Source organism: Danio aesculapii, chromosome 8 (genome assembly GCF_903798145.1).
Source record: "Danio aesculapii chromosome 8, fDanAes4.1, whole genome shotgun sequence".
NCBI lineage: Eukaryota > Metazoa > Chordata > Actinopteri > Cypriniformes > Danionidae > Danio > Danio aesculapii.
This window is the reverse complement of record NC_079442.1, coordinates 42613438-42630198: the sequence shown is the minus strand read 5'-3', so window position 1 is coordinate 42630198 and position 16761 is coordinate 42613438. Positions and strand designations below refer to the sequence as shown.

At 36.3% G+C, this 16761-nt stretch overlaps 1 protein-coding gene across 1 annotated transcript in view; it reads right to left on the bottom strand.

Moving 5' to 3' along the window:
• Positions 1 to 2859: 2859 nt before the first annotated feature.
• Positions 2860 to 16761, bottom strand: part of LOC130233805 (bile acid receptor-like) — a 29770-nt gene continuing 15868 nt past the window's right edge. Inside the window, exons 4-11 of the mRNA XM_056464022.1 lie at positions 13711 to 13851; positions 13423 to 13565; positions 13218 to 13313; positions 10696 to 10780; positions 10499 to 10615; positions 8285 to 8380; positions 6143 to 6256; positions 2860 to 3268 (exon numbers count right to left, since the gene is read on the bottom strand). Of these exons, the coding sequence (XP_056319997.1) occupies positions 3054 to 3268; positions 6143 to 6256; positions 8285 to 8380; positions 10499 to 10615; positions 10696 to 10780; positions 13218 to 13313; positions 13423 to 13565; positions 13711 to 13851 (1007 nt within the window). The 3' untranslated portion in view covers positions 2860 to 3053. The remainder of the gene's footprint in view (positions 3269 to 6142; positions 6257 to 8284; positions 8381 to 10498; positions 10616 to 10695; positions 10781 to 13217; positions 13314 to 13422; positions 13566 to 13710; positions 13852 to 16761) is intronic.

The window sequence follows — 16761 nt, the reverse complement described above, 5'->3', positions numbered from 1 at the left end:
TCCAATTACTGTATCATATATTTCTTATTTCTTTTGTTACCACAAATAGACACAAAAAACTACAAAATATCATCCATGAAAAAAGTATTCTTGGTGGACATCCTGCATGTTTGTATGCATATATGTATATATTAGACATGGGACGATAACCGTTTAAAGGTATCAGTGATTCATTTGAATTATTCAGTCTGACACGTTTACTGCTCCAAAATATTATAAAAGTTTCTCAAAATAAAATAAATTGTGTTCAAAGGGGGGAAAAGTTTTAGATTTTTTTTTACCAGACATTTAAAGAGAATAAAGCAGTAATCGCAATACCATAAAACCACGGCCTGGATCGTGGCAGAGATTGTTTTTTGTTTTTTTTTACAGTCTTTGGGATTGTGTGTCCTGAAACGTGGGTCTGCAGCTGGATATTGTTGATATTTTAAGGTAGGTGCTGGGCTTGTTTTTGTGATCAATTATTTTGCCTATGAAATCTCCTGAAATCTGCAATGTACTGTAATTTGACAGCACTGCATAGCACAAATAAAAAAAAGGTAAAAGTAGAAATGTGAACATAGGATAATCTCCTTTCAGATGCACCTTCATTTGAGAAAGTCAAGATTCACCTGGGAGAAATGTACCAATTGTAGACAAATTATGACTAAATTATGACAACTTGTTCAGCCGTTTTGCATGTAAAGACTTATGCCATGAACAAGCGATTAAATGTTGTGGGGGTGAGACTATTCAACAGAGACCAAAATAATACATTTTGATCAACATAAGCAACTGATAATGTCGGAAACATCAGAGAATTGCACATAATCATTTGCATGGATGTACAAAAGCGTTTACAGCTTGCTGAATGAGAAACTGCTTTTCTGATGTGCAAAAGTCACACAATAATGTGAATATTGAACAGGGAGTTTTGAGAATTTTAATTCTGATCTGAGAAATGGACAAAAGCGACTGAGAAAAACTGAAAGTAAATATTGTCTGCAATGCTGTGGATTTCTCTTCCATGTAATAATAGGAAATTCTTTGAGCAATGTCAGTATCTATTTTATTAGCAAAATAACAAAACAAAACAAGCAACTTTGATAAGAAAATACTAATAATGTTTCCATTAGATTTGTAAATTAAGCAGAATCATAAGATGTAGAAATACAAACGTATGTTATACTGTTACATTATAAGGACTATACTTTCCATTTGTTAATGTATTTTCTAGGATGAAGAAACATTCAACGTTACATTTATTGCAGTGTTTTTCTGTTTTTGTTCAAATTAACTTGAACTACGATTAATAAATGCTGTTGAAGTATTGTTTATGGTTGTAAATGCATTAATTAATGCAACATTTTAAAGTTTTTCCAAACACTGACACATTTGATATTTTTAAACATGGCACATAATATGTCCATGTTACCTGGCATTTTTAATCAAAAACTTCCTGACTGAGAAACAAAAACGAGTAAAGAAGAGCCCAGGCCTTTTTTTTTTTTAAGCTGGTCAGAAAAGTAGCAAATCAGTAACGCTTTCCGTCTGTCAATCATCCTGTGCGCGCGAATTTGTAGATAACTGGTTGGCTGACGAATTTGGAGGGCGGGGTTGGTGAAAGTCATTGATGCTGCATGTTTATGATGAGTGGATTTAAGAGTAATTTAAAAGCTGTGTGTGCCTTGTGAGCGCTCACACAACATAATTGTTTTGTTAAAGATCGACCTGTGATGAGGTAATCAAAATTACATTGTCTCCTAAAAAATTAGTTGGTGTCTTGCTCACGTTTTGCTGAATTTTTTTCTCATTCTGTTTGGCTTCGAGTATTTGTAGGGGGCAGCAGAGAGTCAGTGTTTATGACTGAAGAAAGATCTCTCTACTGTGTAAGGTAATGTCACACAAATTTATCAAGGTGTGTTTTATTGTTAAAATAACAGACGATATTTAGAGCTGAAAAATAGTTTCAGTGTGTAAAGCCTCAGACCAGTGTTATGGACTTTATGCAATAATGTATTTGTGTGCATTAATGTGCTGCCTCCGTCTGTTTCACGTTTACGGATAGTAAATACTGACAGTATTCATTTCTACTGATAAAAATATGAGTTTATAAATTAAAACAATATTTAAGTAAACTTGAACTTCTTTGCTTGATCTTTATTTTCAAATAAACTCTGAAATTTATCTTTTAAAAGTTAAAAAACAGGGTTCATTCCACTGTGGGGACCCCAGATTAATAAAGGGACCAAGCCGAAAAGAAAATGAATGAAGTTAAAAACAGCAAGCAGTCAACTTTAATTAGTTGAAGACATTGTGCACTATACTTAGTTCTTGCTGGTCCTAAAAATACCTGGAAGATGATAAAATCTACGCAAAAGAGAAACCGTTATTGCTTATCTAGTTCTATGTAATATGCTAAGTGGTTTCAGTTTTAAAATTGTAAAGTTAAACATTCATCAGAAGTTCATGATAAATCCACTGACATTGTTTCATTGTGGTCATAGGGAAATTAAAACGGAGTTGTGCATTTGGTTTTGTGATTGGCATTGCCAACACCTGCAGGATAGGGACATTGTCAGATAAAATGTGAGGGTAGGACATCAGACAGACTTTGCTGCTATAAATAAATGATTCACTTTTACTGTTTGTGGAAGAGGATTCTCTGTATGTATGTGCGATGATGAATTAATAACTTTCAAAATCATGTAACACGATTATCAAAGGTAAAACAAAAAAGAAATCCTAATATTTTTGGCTAGAATAAAAGCTGAATGGACATGAACCATCTGGAGAAAACCAATATATTTTAAAGATGCATGTGAACATTAATAAATGAACAAAATCAAACATTTATGAAAGTAAACCAAGAAGCCCTGAAACACAAAATAACCATTTTTTTATTGAATGCATATAAGAAATCATCACACTATGAGGCTTACATTCTTTCACTTTTTACTAAACTATGTTTGCACATGGGTAACCCACCGTACATTGACCTGTCCTGGGATATTGTTCTGGGCAGAAATTATGAGCGTGTTGCAACAGAGATCCGATGTGATAAATCTCTCTCCTCAGGGCTGCATGTCCCAGGGTTGCTGTGGGAGAAGGGTGAGGTGGTTGTGTCGTAGAGTTCTCAGCTCTGTCAGTCGTCCCAGGAGCCTGGCAAAGCGGCGCGGGTCCTGTGCCCCCGTCCCCTGACTGCAGGAGCAGCAAACTCGAGAGAGAAGCTCCAGAACAAATTCCTGTAAGTTCTCCACACATCCCACAGCTTGCAGAGTCGGCCTGTCTGCTTCACAATAGAGAACAATCAGTGGTCAAGCAAAGTTATTTTAGCAAACTAAAACTATTGGTCTAAAAATAATTTTATTAAATGAAATAAAATTTCACAATAAATTAAAAACTGAGACCTACACAACAGAGAATAAATACTAAATAAATAAAAGTATAAAAAAATATTTTTGTTCACTGAAATTAAAATATTACAGTAAGTGGAATAAACTAAGACAGCCTGTCTGCTTTACAACAGAACAAAAAGCAGTCAAGCAAAGTTATTTTACAAAATGGAAGTGTAAAACTGTTGGTCTAAAAAAAACGTTCGTTAACTGAAATGAATTAGGTGCGGCACGGTGGCTCAGTGGTTAGCGCTGTTGTCTCACAGCAAGAAGTTCGCTGGTTCGAGTCCTGGGCCAGTTGTCATTTCTGTGGAGTTTGCATGTTCTCTCCGTGTTCACATGGGTTTCCTCCAGTTTCCCCCATGGATGAACTAAATTGGCTGTGGTGTGTGTGTGTGTGAATGTAAGGATGTCTGGGTGTTTGCCAGTTTTAGGTTGCGTAAAACATAGTGATTTATTCCGCGGTGGTGACCCCTGATAAATAAGGGATTAAGTCGAAGGACAATGAAACAAATTAAATGTAAAAATTTAGAATAAATGAAAAACTAAGACAGCCTGTCTGCTTCACAACAGAGAACAAATAGCAGTCAAGCAAAGGTATTTTAGCAAACTAAAATTAAAACTATTGGTCTTAAATATTTTTGTTAACTGAAATAAAAAATTCACAATAAATAAAAAACTGTCACAAAAAATCTTACTGAAATAAATAAAAAATGAGCAAAACCAAATAATCATTTTCAGAATTAATAAGCAGTCATTCTGTGGTGGAAAATCTGACCTGCGACTTTCAGAGAAGTATTTGTAAATGACCTCTGACAGTCAAACGCATCAGCCAAAGAATTTATTATATTAAAATGATATTGTCTACATTAAATGTGTGTAAGTAAACCAGGCAATTTTAACTACATATACAGAAAATATAACGAACTAGATTTGAACTTTATAATTTTTTACTTTTATTTGTTGTATTTGTCTGGTTTTGTCTTCAGTGTTTGTGTTTTGCTAAACTGAAAGCAGTGAAACAAAACTAAATATATAAAAACTAAATAGAAATGTGGTGGGTAGCGTGTGAAGGTTGCTGGTTCGAGCCTCGGCTGGGTCGGCATTTCTGTGTGGAATTTGCATGTTGTCCCCATGTTGGCGTGGGTTTCCTCCAGGTGCTCCGGTTTCCCACACAGTCCAAAGACAAGATAAGTTGGTGGATCATTCCGCTGTGGTGACCCCTGATTAATAAAGGGACTAAGCCCAAGGAAAATGTATGAGTGAAAAAAGAATTTATTTAGTTGTTCAACAATTAAATGTGAAAATACATTTAATTTAAGCTGCATGAGGGTTAGACCAGCCGTTTAGCTTACCCGTTTAGCGCATATTTTTGGACTTGTGGGGGAAACAGGAGCACTCAAAGGAAACCCACGCGAACACGGGAGAACATGCAAACACCACACAGAAATGTCGATTGACGCAGCCGAGGCTGGAACCAGCGATCTTCTTGCTGTGAGGCAATTGTGCAACCCACTGTGACACCCCTATAATTTTTTTGGCTGGCTTAAAAAAAACGTTTCATGCATATGGTTAATACACCACCATCATATAAGCCCATTAATATTACATTGATAATGTGCATCAATAAATGATTCGTTACATTTTTTTCTGCCAAAAAGATCCTTCTTCAGTCTATATTAGAGCTGAATGATATTGGAAAAAATCTAATATTGCAATATAAAATTTTTCTGTGATAAATATTACGATACGTTTGAGTTACCCTCTTTGATTGTTTTGTTGGAAGTCTAACAGTATTCAAGTACAAAAATTGAATGCAAAAATGCTTTTCGTACTTTTCTTCGTCTAAAAATCTACAAATTCTTAGATCAAGTAGTGTTTTGTTTTCACCTAGTTTTTCTTTAAAACAAGCTAGATGATCTGCCAATGAGGTAAGTAAAATTATCTTTTTGCTTTGAAATGTAGATATTTGAACTTGAACGGCTTTCTGAGATGTTAAACCGAGGTCCTGACGCCCTGTGGTCGCTAAAAATCCCAGGTCTAACCCTGACATCCTGGCCAAATTTGCCCACTGGCCTCTGTCCTTCATGGCCTCCTAACCATCCCCACAACATAATTGGCTTCATCACTCTGTCTGCTCTCTATATTATTATTAAACAAGACAAAAATTCTAAGTAAGAAAAACTCTTCTTTTTTTTTCATAAATCGTATAAATTCTATATAAATAATTAAATACAATAAACTCTCTTGAAATGCTCAGTCACAGGCCTTAAAAACACAAGCAAATGATAAGCCTTCACTCTATTATAGTTAAACTTAGCAGTGATTCTACAAATCTTGTGTTTTGTAGCTTCTGGTCAACTATAATCCAGACTCAACATTGCTTATGTTGCGATTTGACTAATACAGATGCATACATTGCGATATTGCTGCTGAAACAATATATTGCTCAGGCCTTGTCTATATGCTTTCATAGAGCACCCAGGAGGTTTTATCACAAGTTGTTTACATGTTGCAATAAAATGTGCTAAATTTCATTAGAAAACAAATGTGAGTTTTTAATACAAAGTAGCATGACAACAGCATAAAAGTGATGACACCAGAAGCCTCGCACATTCAAGAAACAGGTCAAATATAACGCATGTAATCTAAACGTTTATGATGTAATTTGTTGTTCAACCTTCAAATAAATAGTCTGACAAAATGTGTTGTCATGTGAAGATTGCCATGGAAATAAGTCAAGGATGTGTTGATCATAATCCACAAACCTGAACACAAAACTGCAGTCGCTGTTAGAAGTGCATATTCAGCCTCGGTTACTGCAATCGTCACCATGCTATGAAGGAAATTTACCACAGATCTCAAGAGCTCATCATTCAACCCTGATCAAAGAAATAAAGCACAAGCAAAGACAACAAAACATTTAGTCAATGCATTTTTGCATACAATTTTATTTTCCCAAGCCATGTTTCCATCCACCTATTTTGAATTTGCGCATAAAAAAATGGTTGATTGGAAATTCCAAGATGTGCATAAGTTTTGAAAATGCACATAAAAACATGCGTATAACTGAGTAGGATAAACTTTTTATTCAATAGGAAAAAAATGAACTACATAAACTACGATTCTAGTGTGCACATTAAAAGTCATGTGATTTGGTTATAAGAGATCACGTGATAATGGACAAACCAGCAGGCTGAGCACATTGTAAAACATCTGAAATGTCAATTCTGAAACACCTTAACCATTTCAGGATTAGATGATTATTAATTACCTCCAGAACTGTCAAGAGCGTCTGTGCTCGGCATCGTCTTCTGAGGCCAAGTCATTTGTTAAATAAAGAAAAGATTCACGCAGCTTCTACTTCTACTCACACAGCAAACTCCTTTTCTACTTTTGATATCTGGTGCCAGTTAATCAGGAAGTGACGATTTTGTTCTCTTTAACTCATTGGATGGAAATGTTGCTTCATTCGCACGTCTTATATGCGATAATGGGAGCATAAATTTAATCAGCATCTATAGGTGGAAAAAATAGCAACTGTATGTTATGTGAAATTCAACAAGGCTCTATAGGCCCTTTCAAACCAATGATGATAGCTTTAATAATAAACTAAAAATCATTCAAAATGTCAAAGAATAACATCACCTTCAACCCAACTACAATATTCATTTAGCAGTTGCATCCAAAGCAATTTACAAAAAAGTAGTGATGGGTCGTTTTTTTAAACAAATCTTTTATGTGACATGAGAATGAGGATTCCTCTCAGGGAGTGATTCGTTCATTCGCGCATGCGCACATTTGTGCAGGTGGAGTAGAATTAGTTCATTTTTCCAAGTCTTCAATCGGGTTTTAGTCGTTCGTTTATCACATGTAAGACAGAAGCCAATCACATACATTTAGAGCCGGAAAAAGATTTGATCCGTTCATCACTCAAGTCCTCAGTTTGAGATGATTATTCATCACATGAAAGACATAAGCCAATCATATGCAGTTAGAGCCGGAAAAAAAATTTGATCCGTTCTATTTCGAGTCCTCGGTTTGAGTCGTTCATTCAACACATGAAAGGCAGAGGCCAATCATATGCATTTAGAGCCGGAAAAAGATTTGATCTGTTCATCTTTCGAGTCCTCGGTTTGAGTTGTTCATTCAACACGTGAAAGGCAGAGGCCAATCATATGCATTTAGAGCCGGAAAAAGATTTGATCCATTAATTTCTTGAGTCTTCGGTTTTGAGTCATCTCCTTACATGCTGTCACATGATGACGACTCAAAAACCAGAAGACTCAAAAGGTGATCTAATCATGGGTGTTTCTGGCTCAGATTGTGTACATTGGTTAAGCTTATATGGGACTGTCAGTGTCAGGTGAACAAACGACTCAAATTTGAAGACATGCCAGAAGAGGTGAGCTGACATAATCATGGATAAAACATCAGGCAAATTGAACTAAATGACTCAAAAAGATTTATTCATCTCAATGAACGAGACTCAAAAGTCCAAGGCAGTAAAATGATCTGAACTTCCCATTACTACAAAAGAGAGACACAAACAAATGATAGCAAAAGACAAAGAATCCCCTTTTGCTTTTCATTGGATGGAAAGCAAAGGGCAGGGCTGTGATAAAATGAAACGCTATTGGCTGTTTTCTTAAAGGGGAGGAGTTACTCTGTCCCACCCTCTCTTCAATTTCCAGTTGAGATTGTCACACATCGAATAAAAAAACTGCACATTTCAAAGCACTTCACGAGACCTTTAAATAACAGCACACAGAAGTTATATCTTTGGAATCACTTTCAAAACATGTTTCCTGCTAATAAACAGACAGAATCAGAATTCATCCAAATGTTAAACAAATAACAAAACAGCAGCGCATGCTTAGAATAAAAAGAATTGTATCAACATAGATTACCTGAGTGTGTCAGTATCCTGTGGCTGTTCCCATTCTTGGACTCTAAAGTTTTCACCCAATCAGGGTTTGAGTTATTCAGATTTGCTGGGTATAAAGCTGGTGATAGAAAACATGACAGTGACTACATTTACATGGACATCAATGATCGAATTATTAGCCTTAATCTGAATAAGACAATAATATGATTAAGGTGTTTACATGAGTTGCTTTCTGATTGTTCCTCTCATGATCCCGTTTTACATGTTATATCGATTAACGTCAGTACGTCACCAGGCTATTCACGTTTCCTCCTAAGTTCATGTGAATTTGGATGTTTCATTTTTAATTTGTCGACTTTAACTGCAGTTTGGCACTTTCATTCAGGAAATGTTCCTGCGCTCGTTCATGCCCCTGTGACAAACTAAGGTATTGGATGCGAGTATGAACTGCAGGAGGAGTGTTGTTTTAATGGAATTTGAGACCGCACGCCAATTGGAAAGAAAAAACCTTGGCATTTCGCAAGTGTGTGTGTGTGTCTGTGGTCCTTTACTGACTCCGTACATGCAAAGAATAGTGTCAAACCGTGTGTGTATGGACTATCATGTTGCAAAATGCAGCGGAAAGTCCTACATGACGGTAATAGTTTGATTGCGGTGTTTACATGTCTGTAATAATGTGCCTGAAAATCGTTCTTAATTCGAATTCTGTTTAGTTGGATTATGACTTCAGTGAGATGACGTGGAGATTTATGTGGTAGACTCTTAATCAGAGTATTGTCTTAATCGTATTATTATTAACATACTCAGTGAGTCAAAAATTAAGCAAAATTTACCTGTTGAAGTAACAATAGCACTACTATTAATAAATCTAATCAGTTGTGACATCTCAGATACCTAATCCAACACTCTATTTCAGTTGAAAATACCGTCAATTAGGGCTGTGCGATTAATTAAAATCGTATCATAATTGCGATTTCAACATGCGCAATTTTTAAATCGCCTTGCAGCACGATTTTCCCACAGTATGCTATTTGAATGCAGCGTGCCTAAACAGAGTGCGAGAACAAGAGACTGAGCTTAATGACAAATAGGCTGCATAAACAGGGATGATGAGTTCAACACAGGAGGACTTGGTGCCCAAAAAAACTCATCATCTGTGGAGTGGGATTACTATGGATAGAGGAAGGCTGATGTATCGCAGAATCAATTCATTTGTAAGTCAGTCAGATATTGCATCTGAAAGCGCGAGGCTCATCGCTTCCTTCAGCATTCAACACGCTTTGCGCTCGCGTTTCTTTGTCGTTGCTCAGCGACCATCAATAGGATGACAAACTAACAAAACATTGCTGCAGTTTCGAAAATTAAAAAGCACTGGGATCAGTGATCGCTCAGTTCTTGTTAGGTAACTCTCCGTGCGCTTGCAGAAATCTGAAAGTAGAGATGTTTTCAACTGAGTGCGCCTGGAATATGCGCGCACGTCACTCCCAATATCCATGCAAGCTGCATATCTCTATTGGAAATAACGAACTTGTGGGCGCAAAAGATGCAATATTTAAACGGAAAGAAAATTGTGATAGGTTTCTTTTGTCCATATCACACAGACCTACTGTCAATACAAGTACAGCAGACACTATTATTGTAAAGGGTTAATTCACCCGAAAATGAAAATCCTGTCATCATTTACTCACCCTAATGTCATTCAAAACCCATAAGACTTTTGTTCATTGTCTGAACATAAATTAAGTCTTTTTAATCAAATCTGAGAGATTTCTGTGCTTCCAGTAAAAGTCTATTTACCCAGGACTCTGATGCTCAAAGCTTTCATTAAGAGATCAAGGAATAAATCCATATGAACATAGCGGTATAATCCATCTTCTATAGAGACACAGTCGCTTAATATGATGAAGAGATTTAATTTAATTTTAATTTTTGCAGGGACAGAAATGTCTCACATTTGATTAAAATGTCTTCAATTGCCTTCTAAAGATGAACGAAAGTCTTATGGGTTTGGAATGACATGGGGGAGTGATTAAATGATGACAGAATTTTAATTTCGAAGTGAACTAACCCATTAATGATTAATCACTGAAATATTCAGAAAAGTTTAGAATGATAATTAGGAGGTGTTAAAACAGACCATGAGTAGATTTAGCACTCGTTGATTACTTTTGAAATCTGCACTTGAAAATGGTGACAGCAGATTTCATTTATTGTATGTGATAATGTGCATCATTACCAGTGCTAACACTTGTCGGGTTCTCAGAGAACTGTTGAGCTAGGAGTAGGAACATAACTTCAACCGAAGCGCTGGAGAGAAGCGTGTTCTGGTCAGAACTATCCAAAAGATCAAACCCTAAAAAAAACCAGTTGGACACATTAGTTGCATTTAGATGCATACTGTGATCTGAGAGAAGAATCTGAGTAAAACCTGACCAGGTACGCTCCTCAAAAACTGCAAAAGCTTCTCTGTCTGAGGTGGAGTCAGATGGGTATTTGTTAAACTGGACCATAGAGGTACCTAGGAAAAGAAAAAGATCAAATCACTTTTATTGTCACATCATCAGCAGCACGTGTACTATGATGAGTGAAAAGCCAAGGTGCTGGCTCCAGAGAGAGCATTATACAACAACATACTGTCAAAAAACAAATCGGTATATAATTAGCAATGTTGACAGAAATAAGAAGTCAATAAATAGGTGTACACATACTGGTGCATGATCGGATGCACCATTTACACACCATTTTTGTTGTTGTTGACACAAAAGAGAATAGAAGTCAGTAGTTGTTTCCATCCAAAGATGTGAATTAGACTTATACACAAAAGTGGAATACTGCATTAAACATTTGCGAATAAAGCAGTTTCTATCCAATGAATCAAAGAGAAATCGTCACTTCCCAATAAACTGGGGATATATATATATGTATTCATTCATTCATTCATTTCCTTTTCAGCTCAGTCCCTTTATTAATCAGGGGTCGCTACAGCGGTATGAACTGCCAACTTATCCAGCATATGTTTTACGCAGCAGATGCCCTTCCAGCTGCAACCCATCACTGGGAAACACCCATACGCTCTTACATTCACAAACATACACTACGGACAATTTAACTTATTCAATTCACCTATAGCGCATGTCTTTGGACTGTGAGGGGAAAACGGAGCACCCGGAGGAAACCCACGCCAACACGAGGAGAACATGCAAACTCCACACAGAAATGCCAACTGACCCAGCAACCCTGCTATATATACAGTTGAAGTCAGAATTATTAGCCACCCTGTTTATTTTTTTCCCCAATTTTTGTTTAACGGAGAGATTCTCAACACATTTCTGAACATAATAGTTTTAATAACTGGTTTCTAACTCATTTCTAATAACTGATTTATTTTATCTTTGCCATGATGACAGTAAATAATATTTGACTAGATATTTATCAAGACACTTCTATACAGCTTAAAGTGACATTTAAAGGCTTAACTAGGTTAATCAGGTTAACTAGGCAGGTTAGGGTAATTAGGCAAGTTATTGTATAACGATGGTTTGTTTTGTAAACTATTGAAAAACTAAAGGGGTTAATAATTTTGACTTTAAAATGGTGTTTAAAAAAATTACAAACTTCTTTTATTCTAGCCAAAATAAAACAAATACGACTTTCTCCAGAAGAAAAAATATTATCAGACATACTGTGAAAATTTCCTTGCTCTGTTAAACAATTTGGGAAATAAAAAATAAAAAAAATCAAAGGGGGGCTAATAATTCTGACTTCAACTGTATATATTAATTTGCTGCGATAGGAGAAGCCACCGTGGGCCATTTTTCTTATATAATAAATAGGGCTGCACAATATATTGTTTGAGTATCGAGCATCGCAACGTGTGTGTCTGGAATAGTCACGTCGCACGATATGCAATGTTGAGTCCGGATTAAATTTGACCAGAAACCACACATGAGATTTGTGGAGACACTGCAGAATTGAATCATAATAGAGTAAATTATTTATCTCCTGCAAAGTGTTTTGAGGCCTGTGACTATGTGAGCAGTTTAACAGAGTGTAAAGCATTTTAATAGCACAAAAGAAGTTTAATAATAATTCATTTTATTGAATCATTTATATGATGAAGACTTTGCAATGTTATTTTACATTTAATTATTTAATTTCTAAAAACCATATAGCACAGTTTATTTCACTTTAATAATGCCCCATTGTGTTTATTTATGACTGTAGTTTGTTTATTATATGTATATACTAACTTACAAAAAATCCATTTATATTTCAGTCCCCTACAGAATCATCTCAATAAATCTAAATGGATGACTTTACAAATAAAGCTATTCAAGTCATCTGGTGAAACTGTATTTATATCGCAATATATATCGCAGAGAAAAAAAATATGGCAGTCAAATTCTTCCAATATCGTGCAGCCTTAATAATAAATTACTTATAATAAATTAGTAGAAGAAACAAAATGAACATGCGTTGGCTTGAGGAGGCATAAGATGCTCAACAACATTTCAGATGTTTTACAATGTGGTCTGTCGCTGGTTTGTCCATTAATGTCGTCATTCAAATCACATGACTTTTTAATGAACATGCTGGATTGTATTAATTAAATGTGTGCCATAGTAGTTAATGCACATTTTTTAATCAGATAAACATTTTATTTTACTCAGTCTATCCTACTGTTTTTTCAAATGCTATGCACATCTTGCCATTCCCATTAAGCAATGTTTGTGCAATATTCCAAAATGCACATATAAAATATGTTGATGGAAACATAGCTAATGGCTAGTGGTTTCCAACATTCTTCAAAATATATATTTTTTGTGCTCAACAGCAAAAGTAAACTCAAACAAGATTGGCGAGTAAGTTTTTACTTTTGGGTGATCCCTTAAGAGCAGTGGGGATGAATTCTGCATTTTGTAATGGAATTTAAAAAAGAAAAAGCATTTGCATACCCGACAGTGAGTGTTGTCCTGAATTATGTATCTACGAAAAGCCTCAACAATTCTATTCAGAATGCATCTCTGCTCTCTGGAGAAACCAGATGATACCTACAAACAGCATTATTCAAGAGAAAAGAGTGAATATTTATCAGCTTTGAAATATCCCTCAACTCAAATATAATGTTTGGGAAAGCTAAATAATGTGAGAGGGTTTTACCCGTGTGTTGATTCTGCTGGTGGACGAGACGCTTCTGCTTTCAGAGTAGTCGTCTTCAGCTCTTGCTGATGATCCATTGTGTCCTCTGTGTTTGGAGCCCTTCCTCAGTCTCTTTGATTGGCATTGCACTTCTGTAAGCAGACCTGGCAAAAACACAGCAGCGATCAGCTAATGCTGACAGTGCTTTTCTGTTAAGCAGCATCGGCTTCGGTTTTCCCGAATCCATATCTCAAAAAGCATATTTTGTGAGATTTAAAGTCAGTGCAGAAGGTTTTACGTCAATCTCACACTCTGCCAGCATCCCGACGGCTCTGCATTTGCGCAGTCTGCAGTCCTGACACTTTCTCCGCATGTACATGTCCATCTCACAGCTTCCGCCACTCTTGCAGTGGTACACAGCTTTTTTAGTCACGCTGCGTCTGAAGAAACCTAAACCAAGAAAAAAAACATGGCACTTCCGTTCACAGGTGTGGTGATGGTATGAGTTTAATAGCTCTGAAAAACTTTCCTGTGGTCATCAAGGCTCTATTTATCTGAGGAAAATTATTTAGCATTTTAACACGATCTCTTTCTGTTTTATACATTTTAAAATGTAATTTATCTCTGAAATGAAAGATTACTTTTTCTTAATCCGTTTCTTCATTACTTCAGTCTTTATTTTAGACGATCCTTCTGTAATCATTCAAATATGTGACCCTAATATGGACCACAAAAATCCGTCAATTGATCAAAGTTGGGAGTAACGAGTTCCACAGTAACACATTACTGTAGTCTAATTACATTTTTGAGGAACGCAGTAATGTAATGAATTACATTGTGTAATTTGATTACAATTACTAAAGTCAGTGTAATTGCATTACTAACGTTCCTAGTTTTAGGAAGAAAAAAATTCTGTTCGCATGCGCCTTATAAAACTGCAGAGAGTGGTTGCTTCAAGTAGGAATACAGACATTACTTAACTTCATTGAGAGCATAAACAAAATGATTGCTGTAAAATTCAGTCTAAAGAACTTTCCACTGCAGCAACTTGTTCAAGCACTTGAACAGAAAGCATTCTACAACAATACTTGTCGAGTACATGTCGCACACGCTCGCATTTCACAGGCGCACTTATTTGAAAATCGCGAGTCACGTGACAAGAACTGACCAATCAGCTTGATACTTTGTAAAAAATATACACATTTTGGTAGACTAATTACCTCAGACAAACACAGAACACCCAAACACTGCAATGCTTTTGCAAACTATGGATGTCAGAGGTTACAGGTATCCAGCTTTCTTCTTTTGTGTTAAAAAAGAGAAGAAAAACAGGTTTAGAACATGTGAATGATGAGACAATTAAGTTTTGGACGAACTCTTTGGGTGCTTTGACACTTGGCTCATTTGCCTAGACCGTACACAAATTTGAATGTCCCCCTTTGCCACATTCTCAGTTGGTTTGTGTTCACACTGCCTTTTTTCCTTCTGAACCCCGGTACGCGTCATTGAGCTGCTGTGTTGTACGGCTGTTGCCAGCTGATGGACACAAAAGCAAAGCGCCAAAATGGAAAGACATCTGCACACCGCAGTCATTCTGCTTTTACTGAATCTTTTGGTTTTGGACATACAGAAAGCGACTCGTGTCTATCTGCCGCAAAACTATTATAAATGTTCAGAACATAAAGTGATGTCTGCAGAATCTGTTTTTGGGCAGGCAAGCAGACATTATCACTGTGTTTGCCCTGGCTCAGTCCTGCTTGTCAGCAAGGTACAGTACGTGATACACAGATACACACACAAGATTGAACGTTTAAGAAAATGATAGTTTGTTGTACAGTTGGCCCAGACCACCTCTTTCAGGCAGACTTGGGTACGGTTCGTGGGTGCGCACCTGAGCAGAAGACAAGTTCACACTAGCTAAACGTACCATACTCTGACGTCAAACGAACCTGGGTGCGGACAAAAAGTGTTGGTGTGAAAGCTCTCTTCAAGTCTTTTGAATATGATCAACCCATTGTGATGTTTTTCAGTGAATATTAAATTACTGAAAGAGATGCAGTTTGAAAAGTAACTTCAAAGTAAAAGAATTAGTAATCTGATTACTTTTTACATGTAATTAATTAGTAATGCAATCAGATTGCAATTTTCCAGTAGTAATAAGTAATTTGTTCAAATCGATTACTTTTTAAAAGTAACTTACCGAACTCTGATTAAGTCAAGTGTCAATTTTTGGAAATGAACATTTATCACATGAAAACTGCCAAAAAAATATCTGCGCAACAAGTTTTGACGTCCGGGGTCACATCTTTTTAATATTAATGTTGAAAACCGTGACTGCTTAGTCATTTTTGTGCAGTTCATGATAATCTTTCTGTTGCATTTTAAACTTTTGCATGAACTTTCATTGCAAAAAGATAATTGTCCTGTAATTCCTATCGGTTGCATTTTACAATTTTGCATTAACTGTCATCTATCATAATTTATCTGTAATTTCTAAATAGATAAGAAATAATTAGTTTCAAAAGAAAATAAAACCTTGACGGACTTTTGTCCACAGCACTGTTTTAAACTAATAGCAGATTTGTTTTTATTGCATTTATTTATTTTGTTTTTGGTCATTAGGAAATCACGGTTCAGTTTTGTAAATTTATTTATGTATTTTTATGTACTTATTTACACACATCTGAGATCACCCGAACCCCTGTAAACAAAACCAATACCTCCTCTTCCTTTCCCAAACTCACCACTTGACAACCCCAAAACATTATTAATTCTGAGTATGCCTCACATAGGTGAGTGGGCTTGACAAACCACCTGTAGAAAACACACTACTTCATCTCATCTCTCTGACACTAACCAACACTTGCACCAGACACAACCACTTTATATAAAAAAAACATTGTGAATTTATGAAGTGTTCTTCACACAGGTGAGTGGGCTTTACAAACCACCTGTGGAAACACTCTTTGCTCTCTCTCTCTCTCTCTCTCTCTCTCTCTCTCTCTCTCTCTCTCTCTCTCTCTCTCTCTCTCTCTCTCTCTCTCTCTCAAAAAACAAACTCCCCCCTCCTAACTCTAGCACTGAATTCTCTACATTTATGTATTCATTCTGTGGCTATTAAAAAGAAATAAGCTCTTTGAAATGTCCCACAAGGTGACACGGTGGCTCAGTGGTTAGCAATGTCGCCTCACAGCAAGAAGGTTGCTGGTTCGAGTCCCGGCTGGATCAGTTGGCATTACTGTGTGGAGTTTGCATGTTCTCTCTGTGTTGACGTGGGTTTCCACCGGGTGCTCCAGTTTCCCCCACAGTCCAAATACATGCGCTATAGGTGAATTGAATAAATTGGCCATAGTGTATGCG